The 21,184-nt window shown below is 43.4% G+C and overlaps 1 protein-coding gene across 3 annotated transcripts in view; it reads left to right on the top strand.

Moving 5' to 3' along the window:
- LOC138708116 (tyrosine-protein kinase transmembrane receptor Ror-like) overlaps positions 1–20,884 on the top strand; it is an 811,918-nt gene extending 791,034 nt beyond the window's left edge. For all 3 annotated transcript variants that reach the window (XM_069838318.1, XM_069838319.1, XM_069838320.1), the window contains 2 exons: positions 17,663–17,888; positions 19,477–20,884. In XM_069838318.1, the coding sequence (XP_069694419.1) occupies positions 17,663–17,888; positions 19,477–20,273 (1,023 nt within the window). In that variant the 3' untranslated portion in view covers positions 20,274–20,884. The remainder of the gene's footprint in view (positions 1–17,662; positions 17,889–19,476) is intronic.
- The last annotated feature ends 300 nt before the right edge of the window (positions 20,885–21,184 follow it).

Below are 21,184 nucleotides of genomic sequence, written 5' to 3'. Positions count from 1 at the left end.
TTAAATCCTTCCCCCTTTTTTCTCGAAAAACAAAGTGTTCGCGTTTGCCATTCTGATGCTATCGTGTAATAAGTCAAGGGGGAATACAGGGCCGCATCCCGTTCCTCGGTATGGCCATTGTTTCCGAAATTAGAGACTCAAATATTTCAGGTACCCAAAAATTAAGGCTAGAAAAAAGTGCTGGGGTTTTGCCGAATTTTAGCCTTGATTACTAGGGAAGATGCGGTGATGCTACATTTAAAAGGGCGGGCCTCTGAGCGGCTTCGTTCTCCTTCTGTAGAAAAAAGTCTGTTTTGGAAGGTCAAAATGACCATTTTTGAAATTTTGCCGGCCTCTCCCGTCCAAACGCAGGGGGATAAGGAGTTGTCCTTTATAATGGAGATTTAGTTCGACGAGCTGTATTCAACGCACACATCGGCTTTGTTGTGGCTACAAGTACTGCGGAGTCATGGTGGCAACAATGTCGGCGGAAGGGTGGTTTAAACCCTTCCCCCTTCTTTCTCGAAAAACAAAGTGTTCGCGATTGCCATTCTGATGCTATCGTGTAATAAGTATGGCAAGGGCGAATACAGGGCCGCATCCCGTTCCTCGGTATGGCCAATATTTCCGAAATTAGAGACTCATATACTTCAGGTACCCAAAAATTAAGGCTAGAAAACAGTGCGGAGGATTTGCCGGATTATTGCGGTGATTACTAGGGAAGATGCGGGAATGCTAAATTTACAAGGGCGGGCCTCTGAGCCTCTTTTCTCCTTGTGTAGAAAAAAGTCTGGTCTGGAAGGTCAAAATGGCAATTTTTTTAAATTCTGCCGGCCTCTCCCGTCCAAACGCAGGGGGTTAAATAGTTGTCCTTTATACTGGAGCTAGAGTTCGACGAGGTGTATTTAACGCACTCATCGGCTTTGTTGTGACTACAAGTACTACGGAGTTATGGTGGCAAGAATGTCGGCGGAACCCTTCCCCCTTTTTTCTCGAAAAAACAGAAAGTGTTCGCGATTGCCATTCTGATGCTACCGTGTAATAAGTAAGTCAAGGGGGAATACAGAGCCGCATCCCGCTCCTCGGTATAGCCATTATTTCCGAAATTAGAAACTCAAATATTTAAGGTACCCAAAAATTAAGGCTGGAGAAAAGTGTGGTTGATTTTTCCTTATATTAGCTGTGATTATTAGGGATGATGCGGGGATTCTACAGTTAAAAGTGCGGGCCTCTGATCCGCTTCGTTCTCATTGTTTAGAAAATAGTCTGTCTTGGAAGGTCTAAATGACCGTTTTTTTAAATTTTGCCGGCCTCTCCCATCCAAACGCAGGGGTATAAAGACTTGTCCTTTGTACTGGAGATAGAGTTCGACGATCTGTATTAAACGCATTCATCGTCTTTGTTGTGACTACACGTACTGCGGAGTTATGGTGGCAAGAATGTCGGCGGAAAGGAGGCTTAAATCCTTCCGCCTTTTTTTCTCGAAAAAATGAAAGTTTTCGCGTTTGCCATTCTGATGCTACCGAGTAATAAGTAAGTCAAGGGGGAATACAGGGCCGCATCCCGTTCCTCGGTATGGCCAATATTTCCTTAATTAGAGACTCAAATATTTCAGGCACCCAAAAATTAAGGCTGGAGAAAAGTGCGGCGCATTTGCCGGATTTTAGCCGTGATTACTAGGGAAGATGCGCGGATGCTACAGTTAAAAGGGCGGGCCTCTGAGCCGCTTCGTTCTCATTTTGTAGAATAATGTCTGTCTTGGAAGGTCAAAATGACCATTTTTTTTTTATTTTGCCGGCCTCTCCCGTCCAAACGCAGGGGGATAAAGAGCTGTCCTTTATACTGGAGATAAGAGTTCGACGAGTTGTATTTAACGCACTCATCTGCTTTGTCGTGACTACAGGGGATACAGGTCCGCATCCCGTTCCTCGGTATGGCCATTATTTCCGGAATTAGAGACTCAAATATTTCAGGTACCCAAAAATTAGGGCTGGTGAAAAGTGCGGCGGTTTTGTCGGATTTAACTGTGATTACTAGTTAGATGCGGGGATGCTACAGTTAAAAGGGCGAGCCTTGAGCCGCTTCGTTCTACTTGTGTACAAAAAAGTCTGTTTTGGAAGGTCAAAATGACTATTTTTTTCAAATTATGCCGGCCTCTCCCGTCCAAACGCAGGGGGATAAAGAGTTGTCCTTTATAGTGGATATAGAGTTCGACGAGCTGTATTTAACGCACTCATCGGCTTTGTTGTGACTACAAGTACTGCGTAGTTATGGTGGCAAGAATGTCGGCGGAAGGGTGGTTCAAACCTTTCCCTCTTCTTTCTCGAAAAACAAAGTGTTCGCGATTGCCATTCTGATGGTATCGTGTAATAAGTAAGTCAAGGGGGAATACAGAGCCGCATCCCGTTCCTCGGTATGGCCATTATTTCCGAAATTAGAGACTCAAATATTTCAGGTACCCATAAATTAAGGCTAGCAAAAAGTGCGGAGGATTTGCCGGATTTTAGCGGTGATTACTAGGGAAGATGCGGGGATGCTACATTCACAAGGGCGGCCCTCTGAGCCTCTTCTTTCTCCTTGTGTAGAAAAAAGTCTGGTCTGGAAAATCAAAATGGCAATTTTTTTAAATTTTCCCGGCCTCTCCCGTCCAAACGCAGGGGGTTAAAGTGTTGTCCTTTATACTGGAGATAGAGTTCGACGAGCTGTATTTAACGCACTCATCGGCTTTGTTGTGACTACAAGTACTGCGAAGTTATGGTGGCAAGAATGTCGGCGGAACCCTTCCCCCTTTTTTCTCGAAAAACAAAGTTTTCGCATTTGCCATTCTGATGCTATCGTGGTAATAGGTAAGTCAAGCGGGAATACAGGTCCGCATCCCGTTCCTCAGTGCGGCCAATATTTCCGGAATTAGAGACACAAATATTTCAGGTACCCAAAAATTAAGGCTGGAGAAAAGTGTGTGGATTTGCCGGAATTTAGCCGTGATTACTAGGGACGATGCGCGGATTGCTACAGTAAAAAAGGCGGGCCTCTGAGCCGCTTCGTTCTCCTTGTGTAGAAAAAAGTCTGTTTTGGAAGGTCAAAATGACCGTTTTTTGAAATTTTTCCGGCCTCTCCCGTCCAAACGCAGAGGGATAAAGAGTTGTCCTTTATACTGGAGATAGAGTTCGACGAGCTGTATTTAACGCACTCTTCTGCTTTGTCGTGAATACAGGAAATACAGGGCCGCATCCCGTTCCTCTGTATCGCCATTATTTCCGGAATTAGAGACTCAAATATTTCAGGTACCCAAAAATTAGGGCTGGAGAAAAGTGCGGTGGATTTGCCGGATTTTAGCTGTGATGACTAGGGAAGATGGGGGGATTCTACATTTAAATGGCGGGCCTCTGAACCGCTTCGTTCTCATTGTGTAGAAAAAAATTCTGTCTTGGAAGGTCAAAATGACCAAATTTTGAAATTTTGCCTGCCTCTCCCGTCCAAACCCAGGGGTATAAAGAGTTGTCCTTTATACTAGAGATAGAGTTCGACGATCAGTATTCAACGCACACATCGGCTTTATTGTGACTACAAGTACTGCGGAGTTATGGTGGCAAGAATGTCGGCGAAAGGAAAAACAGAAAACTAGAGACTAAAAAAATATTTCAGGTACCCAAAATTTAAGGCTAGAAAAAAGTGCAACAGATTTGCCGGATTTTAGCGGGGATTACTAGGGAAGATGCGGGAATGCTAAATTTAAAAGGGCGGGCCTCTGAGCCTCTTTGTTCTCCTTATGTAGAAAAGAGTCTCTTTGGAAGGTCACAATGACTTTTTTTTTAATTTTACCGGCCTCTCTCGTCCAAACGCAGGGGGATAAAGAGTTGTCCTTTATAGTGGATATAGAGTTCGACAAGCTGTATTTAACGCACTCATCGGGTTTGTTGTGACTACAGGTACTGCGGAGTTATGGCGGCATGAATGTCGGCGAAAAACAGAAAGTGTTCGCGATTCCTATTCTGATGCTATCGTGTAATACGTAAGTCAAGGGGGAATACAGGGCCGCATCCCGTTCCTCGGTATGGCCATTATTTCCAAAATTAGAGACTCAAATATTTCAGGTACCCTAAAATTAAGGCTAGAAAAAAATGCGGCGGATTTGCCGGATTTTAGCCGTGATTACTAGGCAAGATGCGGGGATGCTACAGTTAAAAGGGCGGGCCTCTGAGCCGCTTCGTTCTCATTGTGTAGAAAAAAGTCTGTTTTGGAAGGTCAAAATGACCATTTTTTCAAATTATGCCGGCCTCTCCCGTCCAAACGCAGGGGGATAAAGAGTTGTCCTTTATAGTGGATATAGAGTTCGACGAGCTGTATTTAACGCACTCATCGGCTTTGTTGTGACTACAAGTACTGCGTAGTTATGGTGGCAAGAATGTCGGCGGAAAGGTGGTTTAAATCCTTCCCCCTTTTTTCTCGAAACAAAGTGTTCGCGTTTGCCATTCTGATGCTATCGTGTATTAAGTAAGTCAAGGGGGAATACAGGGCCGCATCCCGTTCCTCGCTATGGCCATTACTTCCGAAATTAGAGACTCATATATTTCAGGTACCCAAAAATTAAGGCTAGAAAAAAGTGGGGAGGATTTGCCGGATTTTAGCCGTGATTACTAGGGAAGATGCGGGGATGCTACATTTAAAAGGGCGGGCCTCTGAGCCGCTTCGTTCTCCTTGTGTAGAAAAAAGTCTGTTTTGGAAGATCAAAATGACCGTTTTTTTTAATTTTGCCAGCCTCTCCCGTCCAAACGCAGGGGGATCAAGAGTTGTCCTTTATACTAGAGATAGAGTTGGACGAGCTGTATTCAACGCACTCATCGGCTTTGTTATGACTACAAGTACTGCGGAGTCATGGTGGCAAGAATGTCGGCGGAAGGGTGGTTTAAACCCTTCCCCCATTTTTCTCGAAAAAGAAAGTGTTCGCGTTTGCCATTCTGATGGTACCGACTAATAAGTAAGTCAAGGGGGAAAACAGGGGCGCATCCCGTTCCTCGGTATGGCAATTATTTCCTTAATTAGAGACTCAAATATTTCAGGTACCCAAAAATTAAGGCTGGAGGAAAGTGTGGTGGATTTCCCGGATTTTAGCTGCGATTACTAGAGAAGATGCACAGATGCTACAGTTAAAAGGGCGGGCCTCTGAGCCGCTTCGTTCTCATTGTGTAGAAAAAATCTCTCTTGGAAGGTCAAAATGACCAAATTTTGAATTTGCCGGCCTCTCCCGTCCAAACTGAGGGGGATTAAGAGTTGTCCTTTATACTGGAGATAGAGTTCGACGAGCTGCATTCAACGCACTCAGTGGCTTTGTTGTGACTACACTTACTGGGGAGTTATGGCGGCAAGAATGTCGGCATTAGGGTGGTTTAAACTCTTCACGCTTTTTTCTCGAAAAACAGAAATTGTTCGCGATTGCCATTCTGATGCTACCGTGTAATAAATAAGTCTAGGTGGAATACAGGGCCGCATCCCGTTCCTGGGTATGGCCATTATTTCCGGAATTAGAGACTCAAATATTTGAGGTACCCAAAAATTAAGGCTGGAGAAAAGTGCGGCGGATTTGCCGGATTTTAGCGGTGATTACTAGGGAAGATGCGGAGATGCTACATTTAAAAGGGCGGCCCTCTGAACCGCTTCGCTCTCCTTGTGTAGAAAAAAGTCTGTTTCGGAAGGTCAAAATGGCAACTTATTTAATTTGCCGGCCTCTCCCGTCCAAACGCAGGGGATAAAGAGTTATCCTTTATACTGGAGATAGAGTTCGACGAGCTGTTTTTAACGCACTCATCGACTTTGTTGTAACTACAAGTACTCCGGAGTTATGGTGGCAAGAATGTCGGCGGAACCCTTCCCCCTTTTTTCTCGAAAAACAGAAAGTGTTCGCGATTGCCATTCTGATGCTACCGTGTAATAAGTAAGTCAAGGGGGAATACAGGGCCGCATCCCGTTCCTCGGTATGGCCATTATTTCCGGAAGTAGAGACTCAAATATTTCAGGTACCCAAAAATTAAGGCTAGAAAAAAGTGCGGCGGATTTGCCGGATTTTAGCGGTGATTACTGGTGAGGATGCGATAATGGTACATTTAAAAGGGCGGGCCTCTGAGCCGCTTCCGTCTTCTTGTGTAGAAAAAAAGTCTGTTTTGGAAGATCAAACTGACTATTTTTTGAAATTTTGCCGGCCTCTCCCGTCCAAACGCAGGGGGATAAAGAGTTGTCCTTTATACTGGAGATAGAGTTCGACGAGCTGTATTTAACGCACTCATCTGCTTTGTCGTGACTACACGTACTGCGGAGTTATGGCGGCAAGAATGTCGGCGGAAAAACAGAAAGTGTTCGCGTTTGCCATTCTGATGCTACCGTGTAATAAGTAAGTCAAGGGGAAATACAGGGCCTCATCCCGTTCCTCGTTATAGCCATTATTTCCGAAATTAGAGACTCAAATATTTCAGGTACCCAGAAATTAAGGCTGGAGAAAAGTGTTGTGGATTTTTCCGGATTTAACTGTGATTACTAGGGAAGATGCGGAGATTCAACAGTTAAAAGGGCGGGCCTCTGGGCCGCTTCCTTTTCATTGTGTAGAAAAAAGTCTGTCTTGGAAGGTCAAAATGACCAAATTTTGAAAATTTGCCGGCCCCTCCCGTCCATACGCAGGGGGATAAAGAGTTGTCCTTTATACTCGAGATAGAGTTCGACGATCTGTATTCAACTCACTCATCGGCTTTGTTTTGATTACACGTACTGCGTAGTTATGGTGGCAAGAATGTCGGCGGAAAGGTGGTTTAAATCCTTCCCCCTTTTTTCTCGAAAGAAAGTGTTCGCGTTTGCCATTCTGATGCTATCGTGTAATAAGTTAGTGAAGGGGGAATACAGGGCCGCATCCCATTCCTCGGTATTGCCAATATTTCCGAAATTAGAGACTCAAATATTTAAGGTACCCAAAAATTAAGGCTTGAAAAAAGTGCGGCGGATTTGCCGGATTTTAGCCGTGATTACTAGGGAAGATGCGGGGATGCTACATTTAAAAGGGCGGGCCTCTGCGCCGCTCCGTTCTACTTGTGTAGAAATAAGTCTCTTTTGGAATGTCAAAATGACCATTTTTTTTTAAATTTGCCGGGATCTCCCGTCCAAACGCAGTTAGATCAAGAGTTGTCCTTTATACTAGAGATAGAGTTCGACGAGCTGTATTCAACGCACTCATCGGATTTGTTGTGACTACACGTACTGCGGAGTTATGGCGGCAAGAATGTCGGCGGAAAAACAGAAAGTAATCGCGATTGCCATTCTCATGCTATCGTGCAATACGAAAGTCAAGGGGGAATACAGGGCCGCATCCCGTTCCTCGGTATGGCCATTATTTCCGGAATTAGAGACTCAAATATTTCAGGAAACCAAAAATTAAGGCTGGAGGAAAGTTTGGTGAATTTGCCGGATATTAGCTGTGAATACTAGGGAAGATGCGCGGATATGCTACAGTTAAAAGGGCGGGCCTCTGAGCCGCTTCGTTTTCATTGTGTAGAAAAAGTCTGTCTTTGGAAGCTCAAAATGACCAAATTTTGAAAATTTGCCGGCCTCTCCCGTCCAAACGCAGGGGGATAAAGAGTTGTCCTTTATACTGGAGATAGAGTTTCACGAGCTGTATTTAACGCACTCATCGGCTTCGTTGTGACTACACATATTGCGGAGTAATGGTGGCAAGAATGTCGGCGGAAGGATGGTTTAAACCCTTCCCCCTTTTTTCTCAAAAAACAGAAAGTGTTCGCGATTGCAATTTTTATGCTATCGTGTAATAAGTAAGTCAAGGGGGAATACAGGGCCGCATCCCGTTCTTCAGTATGGCCATTATTTCCGGAATTAGAGACTAAAATATTTCAGGTACCCAAAAATTAAGGCTAGAAAAAAGTGCTGCGTATTTGCCAGATTTTAGCGGTGATTACTAGGGAAGATGCGGGGATGCTACAGTTAAAGGGGCGGACCTCCTCTGAGCCGCTTCGTTCTCATTGTGTAGAAAGAAGTCTGTCTTGGAAGGTCAAAATGACCAAATTTTGAAATTTTGCCGGCCTCTCCCGACCAAACGCAAGGGGATAAAGAGTTGTCCTTTATTCTGGAGATAGAGTTCGACGATCTGTATTCAACGCGCTTGTTCTGCTTGTCGTGACTACACGTACTGCGGAGTTATGGCGGCAAGAATGTCGGCGGAAAAACAGAAAGTGTTCGCGTTTGCCATTCTGATGCTACCGTGTAATAAGTAAGTCAAGCGAGACTCCAATATTTCAGGTACCCAAAAATTAAGGCTGGAGAAAAGGGTGGTGGATTTGCCGGAATTTAGCTGTGATTACTAGGGAAGATGCGCGGATGCTACAGATAAAAGGGCGGCCTCTGAGCCGCTTCGTTCTCCTTGTGTAGAAAAAAGTCTGTTTTGGAAGGTCAAAATGACCGTTTTTTTGAAATTTTGCCGTGCTCTCCCGTCCAAACGCAGGGTGATACAGAGTTGTCCTTTATACTGGAGATAGAGTTCGACGATCTGTATTCAACTCACTCATCGTCTTTGTTGTGACTACACGTACTGCGGAGTTATGTTGGCAAGAATGTCGGCGGAAAGGTGGTTTAAATTCTTCCCCCATTTTTCTCGAAAAGAAAGTGTTCGCGTTTGCCATTCTGATGGTACCGACTAATAAGTAATTCAAGGGGGAAAACAGGGCCGCATCCCGTTCCCCGGTATGGCAATTATTTCCTTAATTAGAGACTCAAATATTTCAGGTACCCAAAAATTAAGGCTCGAGAAAAGTGCAGCGGATTTCCCGGATTATAGCTGTGATTACTAGGGAAGATGCGCAGATGCTACAGTTAAAAGGGCGGGCCTCTGAGCCGCTTCGTTCTCATTGTGTAGAAAAAATCCCTCTTGGAAGGTCAAAATGACCAAATTTTGAAATTTGCCGGCCTCTCCCGTCCAAACTCAGGGGGATTAAGTGCTGTCCTTTATACTGGAGATAGAGTTCGACGAGCTGCATTCAACGCACTCAGTGGCTTTGTTTGACTACACGTATTGGGGAGTTATGGCGGCAAGAATGTCGGCAGTAGGGTAGTTTAAACTCTTCACCCTTTTTTCTCGAAAAACAGAAATTGTTCGCGATTGCCATTCTGATGCTACCGTGTAATAAGTAAGTCAAGGGGAAATACAAGGCCGCATCCCGTTCCTCGGTATGGCCAATATTTCCGAAATTAGAGACTCAAATATTTCAGGTACCCAAAAATTAAGGCTTGAAAAAAGTGCGGCGGATTTGCCGGATTTTAGCCGTGATTACTAGGGAAGATGCGGGGATGCTACATTTAAAAGGGCGGGCCTCTGAGCCGCTCCGTTCTACTTGTGTAGAAAAAAGTCCCTTTTTTGGAAGGTCAAAATGACCATTTTTTTTTTTAATTTGCCGGGATCTCCCGTCCAAACGCAGTTAGATCAAGAGTTGTCCTTTATACTAGAGATAGAGTTCGACGAGCTGTATTCAACGCACTCATCGGCTTTGTTGTGACTACAAGTTCTGCGGAGTGATGGTGGCAAGAATGTCGGCGGAAGGGTGGTTCAAACCCTTCCCTCTTCTTTCTCGAAAAACAAAGTGTTCGCGATTGCCATTCTGATGGTATCGTGTAATAAGTAAGTCAAGGGGGAATACAGAGCCGCATCCCGTTCCTCGGTATGGCCATTATTTCCGAAATTAGAGACTCAAATATTTCAGGTACCCATAAATTAAGGCTAGCAAAAAGTGCGGCGGATTTGCCGGATTTTAGCGGTGATTACTAGGGAAGATGCGGGGATGCTACATTCACAAGGGCGGCCCTCTGAGCCTCTTTTTTCTCCTTGTGTAGAAAAAAGTCTGGTCTGGAAAATCAAAATGGCAATTTTTTTTAAATTTTCCCGGCCTCTCCCGTCCAAACGCAGGGGGTTAAAGTGTTGTCCTTTATACTGGAGATAGAGTTCGACGAGCTGTATTTCACGCACTCATCGGCTTTGTTGTGACTACAAGTACTGCGAAGTTATGGTGGCAAGAATGTCGGCGGAATCCTTCCCCCTTTTTTCTCGAAAAACAAAGTTTTCGCGTTTGCCATTCTGATGCTATCGTGTAATAGGTAAGTCAAGCGGGAATACAGGTCCGCATCCCGTTCCTCAGTGTGGCCAATATTTCCGGAATTAGAGACACAAATATTTCAGGTACCCAAAAATTAAGGCTGGAGAAAAGTGTGGTGGATTTGCCGGAATTTAGCTGTGATTACTAGGGACGATGCGCGGATGCTACAGTAAAAAAGGCGGGCCTCTGAGCCGCTTCGTTCTCCTTGTGTAGAAAAAAGTCTTTTGGAAGGTCAAAATGACCGTTTTTTGAAATTTTTCCGGCCTCTCCCGTCCAAACGCAGAGGGATAAAGAGTTGTCCTTTATACTGGAGATAGAGTTCGACGAGCTGTATTTAACGCACTCGTCTGCTTTGTCGTGAATACAGGAAATACAGGGCCGCATCCCGTTCCTCAGTATCGCCATTATTTCCGGAATTAGAGACTCAAATATTTCAGGTACCCAAAAATTAAGGCTGGAGAAAAGTGTGGTGGATTTGCCGGATTTTAGCTGTGATTACTAGGGAAGATGGGGGGATGCTACATTTAAATGGCGGGCCTCTGAACCGCTTCGTTCTCATTGTGTAGAAAAAAAGACTGTCTTGGAAGGTCAAAATGACCAAATTTTGAAATTTTGCCTGCCTCTCCCGTCCAAACCCAGGGGTATTAAGAGTTGTCCTTTATACTAGAGATAGAGTTCGACGACCAGTATTGAACGCACACATCGCCTTTATTGTGACTACAAGTACTGCGGAGTTATGGTGGCAAGAATGTCGGTGGAAGGAAAAACAGAAAATTAGAGACTAAAAAAATATTTCAGGTACCCAAAATTTAAGGCTAGAAAAAAGTGCAGCAGATTTGCCGGATTTTAGCGGGGATTACTAGGGAAGATGCGGGAATGCTAAATTTAAAAGGGCGGGCCTCTGAGCCTCTTTGTTCTCCTTATGTAGAAAAAAGGCTCTTTTGGAAGGTCACAATGACTTTTTTTTTTAATTTTGCCGGCCTCTCTCGTCCAAACGCAGGGGGATAAAGAGTTGTCCTTTATAGTGGATATAGAGTTCGACGAGCTGTATTTAACGCACTCATCGGGTTTGTTGTGACTACAGGTACTGCGGAGTTATGGCGGCAAGAATGTCGGCGAAAAACAGAAAGTGTTCGCGATTCCTATTCTGATGCTATCGTGTAATACGTAAGTCAAGGGGGAATACAGGGCCGCATCCCGTTCCTCGGTATGGACATTATTTCCAAAATTAGAGACTCAAATATTTCAGGTACCCTAAAATTAAGGCTAGAAAAAAATGCGGCGGATTTGCCGGATTTTAGCCGTGATTACTAGGGAAGATGCAGGGATGCTACAGTTAAAAGGGCGGGCCTCTGAGCCGCTTCGTTCTCATTGTGTAGAAAAAAGTCTGTTTTGGAAGGTCAAAATGACCATTTTTTCAAATTATGCCGGCCTCTCCCGTCCAAACGCAGGGGGATAAAGAGTTGTCCTTTATAGTGGATATAGAGTTCGACGAGCTGTATTTAACGCACTCATCGGCTTTGTTGTGACTACAAGTACTGCGTAGTTATGGTGGCAAGAATGTCGGCGGAAAGGTGGTTTAAATCCTGCCCCCTTTTTTCTCGAAACAAAGTGTTCGCGTTTGCCATTCTGATGCTATCGTGTATTAAGTAAGTCAAGGGGGAATACAGGGCCGCATCCCGTTCCTCGCTATGGCCATTACTTCCGAAATTAGAGACTCAAATATTTCAGGTACCCAAAAATTAAGGCTAGAAAAAAGTGGGGAGGATTTGCCGGATTTTAGCCGTGATTACTAGGGAAGATGCGGGGATGCTACATTTAAAAGGGCGGGCCTCTGAGCCGCTTCGTTCTCCTTGTGTAGAAAAAAGTCTGTTTTGGAAGGTCAAAATGACCGTTTTTTTTAATTTTGAAAAGCCTCTCCCGTCCAAACGCAGGGGGATCAAGAGTTGTCCTTTATACTAGAGATAGAGTTCGACGAGCTGTATTAAACGCACTCATCGGCTTTGTTATGACTACAAGTACTGCGGAGTCATGGTGGCAAGAATGTCGGCGGAAGGGTGGTTTAAACCCTTCCCCCATCTTTCTCGAAAAACAAAGTAATCGCGTTTGCCATTCTGATGCTATCATGTAATAGGTAAGTCAACCTGGAATACGGGGCCGCATCCCGTTCCTCGGTATGGCCAATATTTCCGGAATTAGAAACACAAATATTTCAGGTACCCAAAAATTAAGGCTGGAGAAAAATGTGGTGGATTTGCCGGAATTTAGCTGTGATTACTAGGGAAGATGCGCGGATGCTACAGTTAAAAATGCGGGCCTCTGAGCCGCTTCGGATTCCTTGTGTAGAAAAAAGTCTGTTTTGGAAGGTCAAAATGACCGTTTTTTTTTTTTTAATTTTGCCGGCCTCTCCCGTCCAAACGCAGAGGGATAAAGAGTTGTCCTTTATACTGGAGATAGAGTTCGACGAGCTGTATTTAACGCACTCTTCTGCTTTGTCGTGACTACAGGGAATAAAGGGCCGCATCCCGATCCTCCGTATCGCCATTATTTCCGGAATTAGAGACTCAAATATTTCAGGTACCCACAAATTAAGGCTGGAGAAAAGTGTGGTGGAATTGCCGGAATTTAGCTGTGATTACTACGGAAGATGCGCGAATGCTACTGTTAAAAGGGCGGGCCTCTGAGCCGCTTCGTTCTCATTGTGTAGAAAAAAGTCTGACTTGGATAGTCAAAATGACAAAATTTTGAAATTTGCCGGGCTCTCCCGTCGAAACGCAGGTGGATAAAGTTTTGTCCTTCATACTGGAGATAGAGTTCGATGAGCTGAATTTAACGCACTCATCTGCTTTGTCGTTACTACACGTACTGCGGAGTTATGGCGGCAAGAATGTCGGCGGAAAAACAGAAAGTGTTCGCGATTGCCATTCTGATGCTACCGTGTAATAAGTAAGTCAAGGGGGAATACAGGGCCGCATCCCGTTCCTCGGTATGGCCATTATTTCCGAAATTAGAGACTCAAATATTTCAGGTACCCAAAAATTAAGGCTAGAAAAAAGTGCTGGGGTTTTGCCGAATTTTAGCCTTGATTACTAGGGAAGATGCGGTGATTCTACATTTAAAAGGGCGGGCCTCTGAGCGGCTTCGTTCTCCTTCTGTAGAAAAAAGTCTGTTTTGGAAGGTCAAAATGACCATTTTTGAAATTTTGCCGGCCTCTCCCGTCCAAACGCAGGGGGATAAGGAGTTGTCCTTTATAATGGAGATTTAGTTCGACGAGCTGTATTCAACGCACACATCGGCTTTGTTGTGGCTACAAGTACTGCGGAGTCATGGTGGCAACAATGTCGGCGGAAGGGTGGTTTAAACCCTTCCCCCTTCTTTCTCGAAAAACAAAGTGTTCGCGATTGCCATTCTGATGCTATCGTGTAATAAGTATGGCAAGGGCGAATACAGGGCCGCATCCCGTTCCTCGGTATGGCCAATATTTCCGAAATTAGAGACTCATATACTTCAGGTACCCAAAAATTAAGGCTAGAAAACAGTGCGGAGGATTTGCCGGATTATTGCGGTGATTACTAGGGAAGATGCGGGAATGCTAAATTTACAAGGGCGGGCCTCTGAGCCTCTCTTTTCTCCTTGTGTAGAAAAAAGTCTGGTCTGGAAGGTCAAAATGGCAATTTTTTTAAATTCTGCCGGCCTCTCCCGTCCAAACGCAGGGGGTTAAATAGTTGTCCTTTATACTGGAGCTAGAGTTCGACGAGGTGTATTTAACGCACTCATCGGCTTTGTTGTGACTACAAGTACTGCGGAGTTATGGTGGCAAGAATGTCGGCGGAACCCTTCCCCCTTTTTTCTCGAAAAAACAGAAAGTGTTCGCGATTGCCATTCTGATGCTACCGTGTAATAAGTAAGTCAAGGGGGAATACAGGGCCGCATCCCGCTCCTCGGTATAGCCATTATTTCCGAAATTAGAAACTCAAATATTTAAGGTACCCAAAAATTAAGGCTGGAGAAAAGTGTGGTTGATTTTTCCGGATATTAGCTGTGATTATTAGGGATGATGCGGGGATTCTACAGTTAAAAGTGCGGGCCTCTGATCAGCTTCGTTCTCATTGTTTAGAAAAAAGTCTGTCTTGGAAGGTCTAAATGACCGTTTTTTGAAATTTTGCCGGCCTCTCCCATCCAAACGCAGGGGTATAAAGACTTGTCCTTTGTACTGGAGATAGAGTTCGACGATCTGTATTAAACGCATTCATCGTCTTTGTTGTGACTACACGTACTGCGGAGTTATGGTGGCAAGAATGTCCGCGGAAAGGAGGCTTAAATCCTTCCCCCTTTTTTTCTCGAAAAAATGAAAGTGTTCGCGATTGCCATTCTGATGCTACCGAGTAATAAGTAAGTCAAGGGGGAATACAGGGCCGCATCCCGTTCCTCGGTATGGCTAATATTTCCTTAATTAGAGACTCAAATATTTCAGGCACCCAAAAATTAAGGCTGGAGAAAAGTGCGGCGGATTTGCCGGATTTTAGCCGTGATTACTAGGGAAGATGCGCGGATGCTACAGTTAAAAGGGCGGGCCTCTGAGCCGCTTCGTTCTCATTTTGTAGAAAAATGTCTGTCTTGGAAGGTCAAAATGACCATTTTTTTTTATTTTGCCGGCCTCTCCCGTCCAAACGCAGGGGGATAAAGAGCTGTCCTTTATACTGGAGATAGAGTTCGACGAGCTGTATTTAACGCACTCATCTGCTTTGTCGTGACTACAGGGAATACAGGTCCGCATCCCGTTCCTCGGTATGGCCATTATTTCCGGAATTAGAGACTCAAATATTTCAGGTACCCAAAAATTAGGGCTGGTGAAAAGTGCTGCGGTTTTGTCGGATTTAACTGTGATTACTAGTTAGATGCGGGGATGCTACAGTTAAAAGGGCGAGCCTTGAGCCGCTTCGTTCTCCTTGTGTACAAAAAAGTCTGTTTTGGAAGGTAAAAATGACTATTTTTTTTATATTTTGCCCGCCTCTCCCGTCCAAACGCAGGGGGATAAAGAGTTGTCCTTATATTGGAGATAGAGTTCGACGAGCTGTATTTAACGCAGTCATCGGCTTTCTTGTGACTACAGGTACTGCGGAGTTATGGAGGCAAGAATTTCGGCGGAAGGGTGGTTTAAACCCTTCCCCCTTTTTTCTCGAAAAACAGAAAGTGTTCGCGATTGCCATTCTGATGCTATCGTGTAATAAGTAGGTCAAGGGGGAATACAGGACCGCATCCCGTTCCTCGGTATGGCCATTATTTCCGGAATTAGAGACTCAAATATTTCAGGTACCCAAAAATTAAGGCTAGAAAAAAGTCCTGCGGATATGGCTAATTTTAGCTGTGATTACTAGGGAAGATGCGGGGATGCTAGTGTTAAAAGGGCGGGCCTCTGAGCCGATTCGTTCTCCTTGTGTAGAAAAAAGTCTGTTTTGGAAGGTCAAAATGACCAAATTTTGAAATTTTGCCTGCCTCTCCCGTCCAAACGCAGCGGGAGTATGAGTTGTCCTTTATACTGGAGATAGAGTTCGACGAGCATTATTCAACGAACTCATCGGCTTTGTTGTGACTACATGTACTGCGAAGTTATGGTGGCAAGAATGTCGGCAGAAAAAAACAGAATGTGTTCGCGATTGCCATTCTAATGCTATCGTGTAATAAGTAAGTCAAGGGGGAATACAGGGTCGCATCCCTTTCCTCGGTATGGCCATTATTTCCGGAATTAGAGACTCAAATATTTCAGGTACCCAAAAATTTAGGCTAGAAAAAATTGCGGCGGATTTGGCGGATTTTAGCGGTGATTACTGGGGAAGATGCGGGGATGCTACATTAAAAAGGGCGGGCCTCTGAGCCGCTTCGTTCTCCTTGTGTAGAAAAAAGTCTGTTTAGGACGGTCAAAATGACCATTTTTTTTTATTTTTCCGGCCTCTCCCGTCCAAATGCAGGGGGATAAAGAATTGTCCTTTATACTTTAGATAAGAGTTCGACGAGCTGTATTTAACGCACTCATCGGCTTTGTTGCGACTACACGTACTGCGGAGTTATGGTGGCAAGTATGTCGGTGGAAGGGTGGTTTAAACCCTTCCCCCTTTCTTCTCGAAAAACAGAAAGTGTTCGCGATTGCCATTCTGATGCTATAATGTAATAAGTCAGGCAAGGGGGAATACAGGCCGCATCCCGTTCCTCGGTATGGCCATTATTTCCGGAATTAGATACTCAAATATTTCAGGTACCCAAAAATTAAGGCTGGAGAAAATTGTGGTGGATTTGCTGGATGTTAGCTGTGATTACTTGGGAAGATGCGGGTATGCTACATTTAAAAGGGCGGGCCTCTGAGCAGCTTCGTTCTCATTGTGTAGAAAAAGGTCTGTCTTGGAAGATCAAAATGACCAAATTTTGAAATTTTGCCGGCCTCTCCCGTCCAAACGCAGGGGGATTAAGAGTTGTCCTTTATACTGGAGATAGAGTTCGACGAGCTGTATTCAACGCACTCATCGGCTTTGTTGTGACTACACGTACTGCGGAGTTGTGGCGACTGGAATGTCTGCGGAAGGGTGGTTTAAACCCTTCCGTAAAATTGGGCGGGTCTCTGAGCCACTTCGTACTTCTTGTGTAGAGAAAATTCTGTTTTCGAAGGTGAAAATGACCATTTTTTTTAAACTTTGCGAGCCTCTACCTTCCAAACGCACGGGGACAGAGAGTTGTCCTTTATAGTGAAGATAGAGTTCGAGGAGCTCAATTCGACGCAGCTTTTTTGTCACTACACGTACTGCGGTGTTATTGCGGCATAATGTCGGCGAATTAGTGGTTTAAACCCTTCCCCTTTTTTTCTCGAAAATCAGCTTGTGTTCGGGATTCCCATTTCGATGCTGTCGTGTAAGAAGTAAGTCAAGGGAGAATGCAGGACCGCATCCCGTTCCTCGTTATGGCCATTATTTCCGGGATTAGAGACTGAAATATTTTAGGTACCGAATAAATAAGAGTAAGAAATTATTTCCAGGATTAGAGACTGAAATATTTTAGGTACCGAATAAATAAGAGTAGAAAAAAGTGCTTCAAATTTTCCGGATTTTAAAGGTGATTATTAGTGAAGATGCGGGGATCCTACATTTAAAATGGGGCATCTCTGAGCCGCTTCATTCTTCTTGTGAAGAGAAAATTCTGTTTTGGATGTTCATAATGGCCATTATATTTTAGGTACCGAAAAAATAAGCTAGAAAAAAGTGATTCGGATTTTCTGGATTTTAAAGGTGATTGATTATTAGTGAAGATGCGGGGATCCTACATTTAAAATGGCTCGTCTCTGAGCCGCTTCTTTCTATTAGTGTAGAGAAAATTCTGTTTTGGAATGTCAAAATGACCATTTCTTTTTAATTTTGCGAGCCTCTACCGTTGAAACACACGGGGAAAGACGTTTTGAATTTATGTAATCATAATAGAATTAATAAATTTTCTTTACTCATGTGGAAATGGATTAATGATTGGCAGTGATTGTGTTAATGTTTGCTTATGATATTTTACAGCCTTATTATGGGTATAGCAATCAAGAGGTGATAGATATGATCCGATCGAGACAGCTTCTTCCATGTCCAGAAGATTGTCCTTCGAGGTTATACACACTTATGATTGAGTGCTGGCATGAAGTCCCGAGCAGAAGACCCCAGTTTCCCGAAATCAACAGCCGTCTAAGGTCATGGTGGGCTTCATCACCCAATACTTGCGGATATCTGGGAAATTATCACTCTGCAGGTAATATCTTACATGATTCATTGACTTGATCTGTATTTCAATACTGACAAAGGCGAATTATTTTCTACATAAATGTAATGTTAACAAATTATGGATGGCATAGTGCAAAAACTCTCTATTAATTAAAAGGACGTTACTTTATAGTCCACTTTAGTGCATGTAAGTTCTTGATTTACAATCACTGTTGTTCCCATAATATCAGTGGCGTCTCCTGCATATTTCTTAAGAGGAGGAAAGAGGTTAACAGCGCAAAATGACACCTTCTTGAGAGAATCATGCTACAAATTAGACTACATGTATACATGTAAGACCAGGTAGTGTTGGGGTTGGCCTTCCTCCCATTTGTATAACAATAATCTGTTTTTGTAAACTGAGTTTCCTAAATTGTCCAAAATATAATATGTTTTCACTTCCATTCATTGTTGAATAATTGCACAAACTAACAATTACAAGGAAATTCACAACCTCGCAGCATTTTTCACGCACACTACAGCATCACATGTGTTGGAAGAGACCAGCTACTAACACGTAACCGGAATCGTTTTTACGGAAATGAGAATGAGAAATAATCTGTTAGGAAAGCGAAAAAACTGCACCCACCCATGTGGTCTGTGTTGTTACATGTACATTTTACAAGTTCAGTATCACATGCTTTTGAAGAATGTCCGTTCTTGTAAAGTCATACTACCTTTATTGTTCAAAGCTGCCGGTGGCCGATTAATTTTTTTATGTTAAAAATAATGTAGTTTGCAGTATTTTCAATTTCAAAGATATTTGTGCAAAACTGACAACGTGGCTATTGTCCTGTCTAGCAGACAATGAATGGAAGTGAATTTCAGGTGCCAAAATGGTCTGCGATACTAATGTAGAACTACTTCCTCTTTGTTTTATATAAATGCAACTTAAACTTTCAGATATCCTCGAAAGTTTCAAACCATGAATAGTAGCTTTTATAAAATGCAATTAATAATATATTTTGATCTATAATTTAAAAAATATATATATATGGTGTCTTTCATAGCTTTGTGTTAAAACTGTTTTTATTGTGTCTCCTCCTAGATGTGTTATAATCTGGTTGAATGCAGCATCATTAGATGGCAGCGGTAGCGAGCTTGCTGCAAGACCAGTCGGTTTCTATTTCCCGCCCATGCGCTGATTCAGAGGAGGATCTCCTCCCTATCCGTTCATTTACTTGCTTTAAAACTCTGCTTCTTTCTTTGTCCGCTAGCACGCTGTTGTCTATGTGTATTAACTGCAGTAAAGGAGGAATGGATTGACATTCCTCCACACAAACAATCTCGCAGCCTCTCACAGTTTTCTAGTAGCACATGAGTGCACATCATTAAAAACTCGATCAACCGAGGTTTTCTTATGGCTGTGAATTTAAAAATTATCGGATCTTCCTCGAATTTCAAAGCATATATTTCATTTAGTATTTACTTTCAAAAGAAGAAAAATGTGAGGAGGACGTTCCTCCCTTCCCTCCCCCGAGGAACCGCCACTGCATAATATGATAGAGTTATAATTTTGGTGTTGCATTTAATCTTAAAATAGGCAATGAGTGAAGTTTGTTTACACTCCTGTTCAGGTTCGCCAGATGTATCCTCATCGAACTGGACTCCACCTGGAGCAGGAGTCTCTGCTCCAGGCACATTCCTCACAAGTGGCGGTGGAGCTGCCAGCAGTTACAGTGGCGGTTCACAGAAATCGAGTACAGGTCCCAGCAACAAGACAGGATCTACACAACTATCTGTCAACATCTCCACTCCTCTGTCAAGGCCCCAGCCATCTCCTTCCATGGTAGCTTCCAGTTCTGTCAAACCTCCATTCAACCCGGCACTGACGCAGGCACATAGCCAACCAAACACTCCATCACATATCCAGCCACATGGACCAAACTTGAGGGGGCCCTCTTCATCATCGATGCCAAACCGACAGTCACCTGGTTCAGCAAACCAACCTGGCATTTCGTCACAGCCAAGTAGCCAGTCTAACACGCCGTCACATATCCAACACTACCAGCAGGGTCCTGTGCCAGCCCAGTCACAGCCGAGCCCTAGCTCGTTGGTGTTTCACCCTTCAGGAAAGGGACAGTCCACCACCTCACCCGATCCGAGCTCCCCGGGACCCGGCTCCACTCCTGCAGAACCACAAGGAGCCAAGCAGAAATCCGCACAAGTGCAAGGGACTCCAAAATCCAGTGGAGGTCAGGCAGCTATGAATAGTTTTGGTAAATCAGTGGGAAGTAATGGTGGTAATGGTGGACAAAATCCAAGGCAGCAAGCGGGAAGTGCAACAAATCCTGCGCAGCTAATTGTGAGGTTACCACCTCCGTACAGCAAAAATGGCAGCAGTAATGTGGAGACCAAAATCTCAAACATCTGAAATGGATAACCAAAGCAAAAGACATTTGTTGGAATACCAGAGTAAACCAAAGGACTTGTAGAAAAGATAAAATCGTAAATGATGCTGTGAGATAATTTTGTATCCATTCCTTTAATTACAGTTGAGCAGAATAGCATTTACAGACATGGATGCTCCATCATGCAGTCTGTCAGAGGTAACGTCTCATGCTAGGAGATGTAAGTTAGCTTGAACACGAAATGTGCTTCCCAAGAGCAGGAATTTCAGAGGATGTTCTGGTAATCTTTTATGTCTAAAATGACTTGGAATGTTTTTGCGTCATGTTTTGTGTTTGTATGTAATTTTTGAACCGTTGCTACTTTGTAGTTAACCACAGCATTTTAAAAAGTCAAGTTGTTTGCATGGAATCTAGAAATATCTCAGTTCCATCTTTTGAAGATGAGTACGTAATGAAAAAAGGTGGAATAAAGAGTTGTCCAATTAAGGGTATGTGCTATTGAGTTTTGAAACTTCCATTATTTTTAATCTGATTTCAGTGACATTTCATTTTAATCACTAATTCCTTCAATCAAGATTAGATGATGAAATTTTCAGGTTTTTTGATTTGTAAATTTGGTCCATAAAAAATTAAACAGAAAAATGCATATCATACCATTAAATCAGATTACGAATGAATGAATAAAGAATTTTTTTCCATTTATTTGGCTTAACATGTAACTGCATAATCAGGTAATGGAATATTTGTATTGTTTTTTGTTATTATTTATGGTTTGGAATAAAAGAAATACTGTTAAGGATATTTTTAAAAATTTTTCTTAAGGTCCTACATAAAACTTACAGTGTCTGTATTTTTCAAATGAGATAAAAATAATAGACATTTTCATAGACTACGGTGTTTAAAAAATGTGTTGTAAACATTTCATTGCATTATC

The sequence above is a fragment of the Periplaneta americana genome, chromosome 10 (assembly GCF_040183065.1).
Source record: "Periplaneta americana isolate PAMFEO1 chromosome 10, P.americana_PAMFEO1_priV1, whole genome shotgun sequence".
In the NCBI taxonomy this organism is placed as follows: Eukaryota; Metazoa; Arthropoda; class Insecta; order Blattodea; family Blattidae; genus Periplaneta; species Periplaneta americana.
The sequence above is the reverse complement of the archived record's forward strand: the minus strand, read 5'-3'. Positions and strand labels throughout refer to the sequence as shown.